This window comes from Botryllus schlosseri, unplaced genomic scaffold (assembly GCF_051294905.1).
Source record: "Botryllus schlosseri isolate E-star unplaced genomic scaffold, Bs_hap1 Bs17a, whole genome shotgun sequence".
NCBI lineage: Eukaryota > Metazoa > Chordata > Ascidiacea > Stolidobranchia > Styelidae > Botryllus > Botryllus schlosseri.
Genome location: NW_027648626.1, coordinates 1,223,821 through 1,236,013, shown reverse-complemented (window position 1 = coordinate 1,236,013; position 12,193 = coordinate 1,223,821). Strand labels below are relative to the sequence as shown.

General features: G+C 40.8%; 1 protein-coding gene across 5 annotated transcripts; it reads left to right on the top strand.

Moving 5' to 3' along the window:
- The first annotated feature begins 7,489 nt into the window (after nt 1-7,489).
- Nucleotides 7,490-12,107, top strand: LOC145459703 (uncharacterized). 5 transcript variants are annotated; one of them, XM_080338260.1, is made up of 9 exons: nt 7,493-7,878; nt 7,964-8,071; nt 8,133-8,213; nt 8,280-8,546; nt 8,606-8,696; nt 8,762-8,838; nt 9,782-9,895; nt 10,869-10,976; nt 11,385-12,107. In XM_080338260.1, exons 1-8 carry the CDS (start codon nt 7,831-7,833, stop codon nt 10,947-10,949), a joined length of 867 nt encoding a protein of 288 aa, XP_080194386.1. In that variant the 5' UTR covers nt 7,493-7,830; the 3' UTR covers nt 10,950-10,976; nt 11,385-12,107. The 5 variants fall into 5 exon arrangements, with proteins under 5 accessions (XP_080194387.1, XP_080194386.1, XP_080194384.1 ...); XM_080338257.1 differs by having other exon boundaries at nt 7,560-7,878; nt 8,762-8,955; nt 11,385-12,093; XM_080338261.1 differs by lacking the exons at nt 10,869-10,976; nt 11,385-12,107 and adding an exon at nt 9,945-10,257 and having other exon boundaries at nt 7,490-7,878; nt 9,782-9,882.
- The last annotated feature ends 86 nt before the right edge of the window (nt 12,108-12,193 follow it).

Here is a 12,193-nt window from a genome sequence, read left to right as displayed (position 1 = left end):
CTACCACTGTCAAAAATGAGGAGGTATTTGCGGAATTTGAAGTTCTCCTCGGCCAATTAAAACACCACGAACCTAAATCAGACGAGGGTATACCTGCTCTCAAAGCTCGGTTATCAGATTTGGCGCATTCGTATTGTGGATGCCCGGTCGACAAGGCGGACTTCCTGATGAACAAAGAGTGTTTCCTTGCCATCAAAGCATTACGATCCAACCCTGAAATTCACATTACCAAACCAGACAAAGGATCCGGTGTTGTAATTCTGAACAAAGCTGACTACATTTCGAAAATGGAATCAATATTGCATGACAAAACCAAATTTATCTCGCTTGGTTCGGTTTCGGAATTTGATAATACACCTAAAATTGAAAGACGACTGACAAACCGTTTGCTGACCTTGAAGAAAAACGGTGTCTTAACGGCAGAAACATACAGCACCATCAGACCAACGGGATCGCAAAGACCACGTATGTACGGACTGCCAAAAACTCACAAAGACAATGTCCCAGTGAGACCTATACTTTCCATGATCGGGTCTGCTCACCATCAGCTGGCAAAATGGCTTATTGACATTTTGGAACCGGTTCGGGAATTGTACGGCACGGAATGTGTTCGCGATTCGTTCACGTTCGCTGGTGAAATACGAAACCTGGATTTGCCGAATCCAGACGTGTTTCTGAGCTCATTTGATATCTCTAGTCTGTTTACGAACGTTCCGCTGCATGAGACTATTGATATTTGTGCCAACGCGCTGTACGGTGGTAAGTTACCACCACCATCGATCCCGCGTAAAGTCTTTGTTGAACTTTTACAAGCGGCAACTTGCTCCGTGGAATTTAGCTTTAACGAGGTCATGTTTCGCCAAGTAGACGGCTTAGCCATGGGTAGTCCCCTGGGACCTATTTTGGCCAACATTTTCGTAGGGTATTACGAGGGCGAGCTTCTCTCCCAGCGTGAGTCCGCCAAACCACTATTGTACCGCCGATACGTAGATGATACATTTGTCATTTTCAGGAATGAATCGGAGTGTGACCAATTTCTCATTCGCTTAAACTCGCTTCACCCGGCCTTGCAATTCACAATAGAAAAAGAACGCAATAACTCATTATCATTTCTGGACGTATTAGTTGAAAAGCGCAATACCAACAAATTTGAAACGTCTGTTTTCAGAAAACCGACATTCACAGGCCAATACCTTCGCTGGAATTCATTTAGTCCTCGGCGCAGAAAAATTAACCTCATAGGCAAACTCGTGCATAGAGCGTTGATGATATGTTCGGATAACAAACTGAGTTTAGAACTTGACCACATCCGAAAAATCTTACTGGATAACGGTTACCCTGAACACGTCATCAGCCGCGGCATGGAGAGGAAATTAACGCAATTCAACGCAGAAAATCGAACAGAGCCCACCGCACGAACAATAAAAGATGTTTATATCCATCTACCGTGGATTGGCCCCATTTCCACCCGCTTTGAAAAACAATTGATTTCTGCTGTCAGTAAGTGTTACGACACGGTCAAAACCAATGTGATTTATACAACAACACAACTGCTCCCTTCAACACGCAAAGACATGCTTCCTGCACTTCAACAAAGTAATGTAGTGTACGAATATAGGTGCCACTGTGATTGTGGCTACGTGGGAAGAACGTCAAGACGTCTGCAGGACCGCATAAACCAACATGTCCCCAGATTTATCAGAACACGCTCAGCGAAAAGCTCACCCTTAACTCATCCACTTAAAATTGATGCTGATCAATCAAAGGCCATTAATTCTGCCATCGGCAAACATCTGTTGGATAATCCGATTTGTGCGAATAATTATCGAGACGACCGATTTCGAATCGTAGGGCGAGGCCGCTCACAATTCCATTTGTGTGCCTTGGAATCAACTTTTATCAAAATACACCAACCAAAACTCTGTCAACAAAAGGAGTTCGTGTACCACCTAAAAATAGTACATTGAACGCTCTCTCTTTCATGCTGGTGACGTCATATTTTGTGATACGACTGTTGATATACAATGTTCTTTCCAATTCTCTACTAGTTGCTGACGATTACCCCTGACGAGTGTCAGCCGAAAATATTCGGGTTCGTTTCAATATGAATATACTATTTAACTGTATATTGAAGTTCTGTACCTCCAAGAAGCTCTTCAAATATTTCCGTAAGCGGTACAGTGAAAGTCAGTTGCGTATCCTAAACCAGCTGATAAAGACTAGGGGAAGATTGAGAACTGCGGTATCAACAACAGCCTTTTTGAAGGCTTGTATCGCAAAAAAGACGTTACCAGCATTTATCAAAAACAGGATAGAAAAATCACGCGCCCGCCTCAATCCTAGAATGGAACAAGCGTTTTTATATGACGAGATTGGAAAGAATGAGAAGTTGGTTACTACTCTCCGCCGTGTTTGTCGATCGCTGCAGAAGGAAGTACGTTCTATCCTGTCGTTTTTCGACTTATTTCGCTTCTGCCGTTATTTGGCATCGATAGATACTATCAAAGAAAAGCAGAATTCAACAAGGAACGAACGTGGCATTAACCGCTTAGTTAGCCAGCGATTCGGTAGTAATGCAAGTCCAAGCAAGAAGAATATACTCAACCTATCAGATCATGAGCTAAGCCCGACTGAAGAATTTGTTTTATCCCACGGGCTCAATTTTTGCCTGCCGCCTACCACTGTCAAGAATGAGGAGGTATTTGCGGAATTTGAAGTTCTCCTCGGCCAATTAAAACACCACGAACCTAAATCAGACGAGGGTATACCTGCTCTCAAAGCTCGGTTATCAGATTTGGCGCATTCGTATTGTGGATGCCCGGTCGACAAGGCGGACTTCCTGATGAACAAAGAGTGTTTCCTTGCCATCAAAGCATTACGATCCAACCCTGAAATTCACATTACCAAACCAGACAAAGGATCCGGTGTTGTAATTCTGAACAAAGCTGACTACATTTCGAAAATGGAATCAATATTGCATGACAAAACCAAATTTATCTCGCTTGGTTCGGTTTCGGAATTTGATAATACACCTAAAATTGAAAGACGACTGACAAACCGTTTGCTGACCTTGAAGAAAAACGGTGTCTTAACGGCAGAAACATACAGCACCATCAGACCAACGGGATCGCAAAGACCACGTATGTACGGACTGCCAAAAACTCACAAAGACAATGTCCCAGTGAGACCTATACTTTCCATGATCGGGTCTGCTCACCATCAGCTGGCAAAATGGCTTATTGACATTTTGGAACCGGTTCGGGAATTGTACGGCACGGAATGTGTTCGCGATTCGTTCACGTTCGCTGGTGAAATACGAAACCTGGATTTGCCGAATCCAGACGTGTTTCTGAGCTCATTTGATATCTCTAGTCTGTTTACGAACGTTCCGCTGCATGAGACTATTGATATTTGTGCCAACGCGCTGTACGGTGGTAAGTTACCACCACCATCGATCCCGCGTAAAGTCTTTGTTGAACTTTTACAAGCGGCAACTTGCTCCGTGGAATTTAGCTTTAACGAGGTCATGTTTCGCCAAGTAGACGGCTTAGCCATGGGTAGTCCCCTGGGACCTATTTTGGCCAACATTTTCGTAGGGTATTACGAGGGCGAGCTTCTCTCCCAGCGTGAGTCCGCCAAACCACTATTGTACCGCCGATACGTAGATGATACATTTGTCATTTTCAGGAATGAATCGGAGTGTGACCAATTTCTCATTCGCTTAAACTCGCTTCACCCGGCCTTGCAATTCACAATAGAAAAAGAACGCAATAACTCATTATCATTTCTGGACGTATTAGTTGAAAAGCGCAATACCAACAAATTTGAAACGTCTGTTTTCAGAAAACCGACATTCACAGGCCAATACCTTCGCTGGAATTCATTTAGTCCTCGGCGCAGAAAAATTAACCTCATAGGCACACTCGTGCATAGAGCGTTGATGATATGTTCGGATAACAAACTGAGTTTAGAACTTGACCACATCCGAAAAATCTTACTGGATAACGGTTACCCTGAACACGTCATCAGCCGCGGCATGGAGAGGAAATTAACGCAATTCAACGCAGAAAAACGAACAGAGCCCACCGCACGAACAATAAAAGATGTTTATATCCATCTACCGTGGATTGGCCCCATTTCCACCCGCTTTGAAAAACAATTGATTTCTGCTGTCAGTAAGTGTTACGACACGGTCAAAACCAATGTGATTTATACAACAACACAACTGCTCCCTTCAACACGCAAAGACATGCTTCCTGCACTTCAACAAAGTAATGTAGTGTACGAATATAGGTGCCACTGTGATTGTGGCTACGTGGGAAGAACGTCAAGACGTCTGCAGGACCGCATAAACCAACATGTCCCCAGATTTATCAGAACACGCTCAGCGAAAAGCTCACCCTTAACTCATCCACTTAAAATTGATGCTGATCAATCAAAGGCCATTAATTCTGCCATCGGCAAACATCTGTTGGATAATCCGATTTGTGCGAATAATTATCGAGACGACCGATTTCGAATCGTAGGGCGAGGCCGCTCACAATTCCATTTGTGTGCCTTGGAATCAACTTTTATCAAAATACATCAACCAAAACTCTGTCAACAAAAGGAGTTCGTGTATCACCTAAAAATAGTGCATTGAAAGCTCTCTCATTCGAAATTTCATGCTGGTGACGTCATATTTTGTGATACGATTGTTGATATACAATGTTCTTTCCAATTCTCTACTAGTTGCTGACGATTACCCCTGACGAGTGTCAGCCGAAAATATTCGGGTTCATTTCAATATGAATATACTATTTAATTGTATATTGAAGTTCTGTACCTCCAAGAAGCTCTTCAATTATTTCTATATATTTAATAAAAAACTTTCGTCCCTGTATCAATGCGGCCACTGGTTGGAATTGTACCAAATTTGGCGCGCAGACTTCAGTTAGGTAATCTAACAATTTTATCGAGTAGCCAGTAGGATTTGAGTAAAAAAGTTAGAACTTGGAACATCATTTTCTCAAAGCATTCTCCTCGCACCAATATATATAACGATTTAGGACTTATTACATGCGACTCCAAGAAGTGTGCCAGAACGATCGGCAGCGCGAAAATCTTGGCCGAAACAGACTGCCCTTACGCAGACCGAAAACTTCGTTATATATACAAAATAATAGGTTTAATTGTCCATAGGCGCCTAAATGACTGGCGCCATATGTTGCTTCCTGTCTTGGCAATCCGAACCTCAGAAGACAAATACCATCCAGCAGGAAAAAAATATATGCCTGTGAAGAAATACCAATTTGAAATCGTGTGCGTCTTTTAGTTTAGTACGTTTGAGCGATTCTATATTTTGATATAGCAGACAGGAGGTCACGAAATAAAATCATGTAACGAAGTCATACCAACGGGTCCGCCCGCCCGAAGATGTTTAATTCTTATTTACGGGCCCTACAGTTTCCGGTAAATCTGATAACGTGAGCAGAGAGAACAAGATATTGATAGCAACATATTTGCAATTCCCGATCTTATTGACAGATTGTATCATGAATTATCGAAAATTTTCGCGCTTCGAGCTGGCTCACTAAACAGTGCAGCTAATTTCGTGGCAAAAGCGAACACTGTGATGAGGGGGTCGGTTTATCACGCTATGAGACCCCCAAACCCAAGTTTTTGTGGTGGGGGGGGGGGGGGGGAGGCTGACGAAGTGCTGTTTCGTTCCTGCCAACGGGTATACGCCCGAAGATGTCTAATTATTGTTGGGCGGTCCTACGTTTTAAAACATACCTCGATCAGCTCTACCGGTAAATCTGATTACTTGAGCAGGGAGAGGATCAAAATTGATAGCAATATATATGTAATTCCCGATCATATTGCCTGATTCAATCATGATTCTCTGAAAATTTTCGCGCTTCGCGCGTCTAGGCGGGAAAAGCTGTTTCTCTAAACGGACACCCAATGCAGACGTAAAATAGCGTGAAACAGCGGACAGCCAAAGGGGGGTCTGGGGGGCGAAGTCCCCCAGAAGTTAGGTTTATCACCCTATGGGGGGCCAACGGCCAACGTTTTGGGGGGGGGGGGCTGACGAAGTGCTGTTACGGCCCTGCATGCTATGAAGCGACAACAAATCTGCCGTTGTCGCATCACTCGTCCGTGACTCTCGTGCTGCCCATCTATCCGTAGGTTAGTTATCTATAATTGCATCTTATCAATTCGTTTTTTTATTCTCTATTTTGGCCGGTGAGTCTATAATCCAAGGCTATGCAATTACTTACGTAGTTTAGCATTTCTACGTATATGGGAGCGATAAAGCGCCTTCTCGCGTTTATATTTAACTTTATATTCGTTCATAGGTCCAGAATCAATGACCACTCAATCTGTATTTCAGACAGCTAGCAAAATGCAATGACGTAATGCCTCATAGTCATACCATAGCAATTTACAGCGTAGCGTAGCTACGCTGTAAATTGCTATGGTCATACTTCGATAAGACAACTTGACTTGAACTGTGACTCGACTCGTGACTTGACTTGACTCGACTCACCTCCAAAAATCGAGTGACTTGACTCGAGTCACCTTCGAAAATCGATTGACTTGACTTGACTCTACAGTCTACACTCTAAATTCCAAGCGTTACGTTAAAACACAATATGACTTTTTTCCATCTCTCGAGATGCGTGAGTGTGAAGTAAACACCGGCATAGAGAGAGAGAGCGACGTCTGTTTTCGCGTGAGTGACATAAAGGTGAGCTAAATGGAGCTCATTCCTCATTTTCCTCTTCTCGTAATATTACGTCACAAACGATGTGGTATCGCACGATCGATGGTGTGACAATCGCGAGAAGAGTGAGAACGTTCACAAAATTTTCCGTTGAGTGAAGCTGGCTGCAAGAGTTATTCGTAGTTGGCCGCCATGGGTTTAAAATTGGCCATTTTCTGCTAGGACTCGGTATAAAGCAGAGACACGTCTACTTATTGAACGGTAAGTGTTAAGTATATTGATCACGCAAATCATAGAAAGCTATTAAGGTAGGTTCTCTTTGATAAGGTTATGACAAATAGCGCTGTTTTACATGTATACAGCTCGACTATTATTTGCTAACGTGCAGCAATGTTTCTTGGTCGATTGTACGCTTTAGATACAGATGGCACAGCCTACAACTGTTCTTCAATTTTGTGTTGTACCGGTAACGTTGCATCATATGATACTTGCATCAGCCTGCATACTTATTTATACATTTTACGAGCAGTGTAACGATAATGCCGAAGATATTTGTGTAATTTCTTGTTCTGCATCCAAGTATATATCTATCAAGAATTCTCAGCCAGTGATTCAAGGTTCCCACCACCATGTAAATCTTTATATTTGTACTTATTTTGTTCTAACATAAAAATGAAGTCATGTGCTGTTCTGGTGTAATGTACTGTAAAGACTGGTCTAGGTTCTTGTCAAAACAGCTACTCTGAATTAAATTGCGGAAAAGCGTTAAAACGTTTGTACAAACATCGGGGAGTATATTTTGCATATACCGCCGTTTCAATGTATTGCATTTCGAGTCCAAATTCAATGCATTTGCCGTAGAAAGTAGTGATGCTATTGAGTTTTGCAAATTTTCTGAGTTCACCTATCCATGGCCACAAATCAGTCACAAAATTGGTGACACACAGTATATTATTAGCAAGAATGTTGATCAGGTGTGGTGCTTTTGAAGCTTGTCCTGTTAAAGCTAGTGATGTGATTATTATTTCATACGTTTGGGACTAAACAGTATATATTTTCTTTCAGAAAATGAAGTATGTAGCTTGGCTGTTGGATTACTGGTGGATGATGATTTTATTAAAATGAATTTCAAAGTGGGTGTCATGCGTCGTTTGATGAGCCTGAGAGATGTGAGTATATTGTTTCCATATTCATAGCTACGAATTTTCCATTGTAGAAAGTGAGTGATATTTATCGTCTAATCTTGTCTTGCAGAAGTGGTTGACGTCTATCGAACACAGCGAGATCAATGTAGTATCTCATGTTCATGCTCCAAATAGTGATTTTGAACATCCAATGACTTCTCAATCACAAGCTCTTGATGTGTGTAGAACTCATTAAAGTAATTATTGCATTCACCTTTACATGGAAGTATATTTTACAGAAAAGTGAACTCACTCAGATGGAAAGAGAAGTTAGTACGGAGGACTCGCCTGTCTTGCCTACATCAAGTACTTGCGTTTCGGTGCGAACATTTGCAGAACTATATTCCATAGAATGCTCGCATAAATTGAGTACTATCACATTTTAGGCGGAAGAAGTTCAAACAAATTCAGGAAGTAGTGAACCCGGAATCGCAACCACCAGCAGGAAAATGACATTACCCAAATTCAGTGCCCATGTTGCATGCGCATTGCAACATGGAAGAGTTGTCCATTGTATAAATGCTGTTGTGGAGGAGTGTGCATACCATGTCTTATCACAAGGTGATATGACATCCAAAGGAGAATATTCCAAATTCTCGAGACTGCTTTGTCAAAAGTATACATGCCTACAATTTATTGGGCCTAATCACTGGGTAAGTGTATATTACAAGTTTCTCGACCTATAGTCATTTAACCAGTTTCTCAATTACAGACACATTTCCCGAAAAAACTCTCACAAAAGATACGAAACATTCGTCACAGGAAAAAGAAAACGATCAAGATACCATTATACACAATCGAAGGTAGCATCTATCATGGTCTCAATCAGTTCCTTGTTTTCGTAACCCTTGGGTCATATTTCCTCAAGGCGTTGGCCAAACAGAGTTTGGGAACGAAGCAAGTCTGATGAAAGAGTATACAAAACATACTCCGGACTGGGCAAAGGTCAGCGTTCTGTTTCGAAAATTGCATCGCTCGCGCCGCGATGTATTGGCAGAAATGACAACACAAAGTGTACGAGAAATACTAAGGAAATTTCCATATCTTTTCAATGTGAAACTAGTGAGTATGTTAACTCTTGGAAAAAATGTACTCAATTTACTCTCATTTTCAGTGATTACGTGGTAACTAGGGCAAGTTTTTGTTGCATTAAAATCGCGAGAAAGTTGCATTTAATTTTGACAAAAGTTGCAGTAAAAAGTTGCATATAAAATTTTTGTTGGATTATTAAGGTACGAGATACTCGAAAGGCTCAGTTGTAAAATCTAGTTCCTGCACAGCTGTCAAATTTGTTATATCGCCATTTGGCGGTCTGACAAAACCGCCCAAAATTACATTTTATCCCGGCACACAGCAAGAAAATTATGTAATGCGGGAATACCAGAAGAAGTGGACCCAGTGGAAATGTAATTTTCAGCGGTCTCGCCTGGGCGTTCGTGAAATGGGAAAACTATTTCAAATTTAAACGACAGAATAAATAAAGCAATCTATTTACATATTATTCGGGCAACGTTGTGCTTGGCAGGGGGAGTTGAACTTCTCTCCATTGTGTCATAGATAACACTGAGATGCAGCTAACCTATCATATGGCTCTTCGTTATGCAAACCCAAGGGAGTAGAACAATACTAAAAATAGTTTATAGCATGGTTACTAAATCACTCCTTTACATTTTTACGCAATATTTGATAAAAGTTGCAGTAAAAATTGGCTATAAAAATAGAGAAAATCTTCACTATAAAATCTCTCCAAACAGCTTAAAACACCATGGTACGTAGATTATGAGTATCTGCGAAGCTGTCGGAAGCTGTAAAAAAGTTGCAAAAGTTGCAAAAACTTGCCCGAGTGATAACTGATGATAACATAGTAACGCCCTTTTTCAATGTTCAGATCCGAGAAGAATTCGAGCTTTTGACATCGTGCTCGACAGCAGAAATCATACAGCGCTACCGCACTATGCTTTCCACCGTGGATACAATGATTGGTGCAATGTCTGGAGAAACGGTCAGTACCGTATACTAGATCATTTACCATTCACCTACCTACTGTCGAGTCATTTTCAATTCACCACCGAGTCAAGTTCAAGTCATCGAGCAGAGGGTCGAGTCCGAGTCATGGTATTATGACTTTAGTCTGAGTCCAAGTCATTGTTTTGACTGCTGAGTTTCCAGTTGAGGTCTTGTTAAACCCAATTTTTATACCTGTTTGTTGATATCGAATGGTTCGCATTTATAACATACTAATTTTCCCCACTTTTAGGACTTTCTAGTCACATTTTCAAGTACCAGTACCAATAGACAAAACCCGAATAGTGTAGTTACCTTACTATTCTTCGAAATTACAATGAAGTCTTGGCCGGTTAAGTCTCGAGTCATGTGACCTGGTTCGAGCCATGTGCAATGACTCGAGTCCAAGTCAAGATACACAGATTGACTCAAGTCGGGTCATTTCCGTATTTTGAGAAAATGAGTCGAGTCATCAGAAAATTGTAACTCGAATCGGACTAGAGTCATTACAACCCTCTGTTAAACTAACCTGATTTAAACCCAGCTATATGGATGGAATCGGTATAATTTGCCTCTTTTCCACCCATGGAATTACATTGTAGTTCTTCATAATTACACATGAAAAAGTTTGCCAGGTAATATACGCGGAGTAGTATCAAACTTACTGCCATTTACGCTTCGCCATTAACTTTTATCTCGACGCTAGTAATATGTGCAAGAGCTCGTCGCCGATAAATATCTGAAGAAGTCTATCAGCAGTAGAAGTAAAGTTAATGTGAGCTGCATACGGCTCTGAGAGTCGCAGTTGGGAATCGCTGGTCTAAAAAGTTTGTGATCCTCTGATTTAGATCAAGTCAAGAAAACCGTAGCTAATATTTCCACTTATTACAATTGTATCAACCAAGTTATCCATTAAGATACATGGAGTTATGCACGTGACCTAATCATAACATTAAAATGATATTTTCCAGGAAGAAGATGAAAGTAAAGAGGTGAAAGGTCTCCTATTCCTCCAAAAAGAATTGACGGATAAGCGCTTAAAATCAACATAAAAGTTGCTCACTATTGCAGTACAGCAGGTAATTATAGGTTAAACATTTTGAGCCATGACATCTTGCTGAGTATTGTGGGTGAGAGGGCTGTCCAGAGGTGGTCCAAGTAGTCAGCCATGCTACAACAGTAGAATGGAGGAAATGCCGTAAATTTCACCGACCTTTTCAATTGCAAGGTGCATCTTTGTGACTAATGCCCAAGGCAGAACCTTCTTGAGTATACGGAAAAAGTTAAAGTACTTCGTTACTGATGTTACTCTTAGCGTGCCATCAGTTAGTGTTAACTGTGTGTAAATAAGTCAGATCTCCAAGTTCTATTCTTATTAGCCAGTCTCTCAGCAATCTAGTTTGGTAATGGTGGTCATGATTTGATATTTTGACAACAGATAATATTGAACGCATTATTGAATGACTCATACCTTCTTATTGTTTCAGGCACGTGATGTTAAAGTTGAATACCTAAAACTGGACCCACCGCACCTACTTATCGCCATCCATGATTCGGGAGTTCATCAGGGATGGGTGTTGGTGGATGATACCCTGCACAAAAGATCAAGGAATCCCAGGCATGGTCATTGACCTGATGTCTTGTTACTATGCCTGGGACCTTAAATATCCATAATCATTTATGATCCTCGGATTTATTCAAAAGACACTTATCGGAGACAAAAAAAACGACTTTTTCAAATCGGCAAAGTACGTCGAATTTGAAAAAAAATACCGTGAGGCCTGTTTGTGAGAATTCAGATTATCCAATGGTATAGACAGACTTGGACAACTATATAATTCTAGAAATTATACAAAACGGAGTGAAATCTTTCTCTGCTCCAATTTCAATTCTAATCCAATTTTGGAAATGCTTCTCAGCTCTAATTATAATTATATTTGAACTAATTTCTGGTTTACCTGAAATTGCTGTAGGAGAAGAGCTGTATAGTTCGAAACCAGCTTTCTGAGACAGACATTTTCCATTCTAATGCTTAGGAGAATAAAACCTGACTTGATGTGTACTGATCTTGACTGAGTTTCAAAGTTTTACACTAATAAGGTAATTAATTATAATCTAATTTGAAGAAAAAAAAGTCTTTATAAATAATGCCAATTCAAATCCAACATTTGAAAAAACAGTAGTAGATATAATTTTAATTCTAGTCCTATTCAGAAATACTAGCTATATAATTCCAACTGTTTGAAAAAAACTAGTTCTAATTTTAATTGTTGTCTAGTATTGAAAAAAGCTGTGT

Excerpts from the sequence above, each read along its gene's own strand:
- LOC145459703 (XM_080338257.1), top strand. The coding sequence starts at position 7,831 with ATGAATTTCAAAGTGGGTGTCATGCGTCGTTTGATGAGCCTGAGAGAT. Across the intron at positions 8,072-8,132 it reads CTCAATCACAAGCTCTTGAT|AAAAGTGAACTCACTCAGAT; the intron begins GTGTGTAGAACT and ends TATATTTTACAG. Across the intron at positions 8,956-9,781 it reads ATCTTTTCAATGTGAAACTA|ATCCGAGAAGAATTCGAGCT; the intron begins GTGAGTATGTTA and ends TTCAATGTTCAG.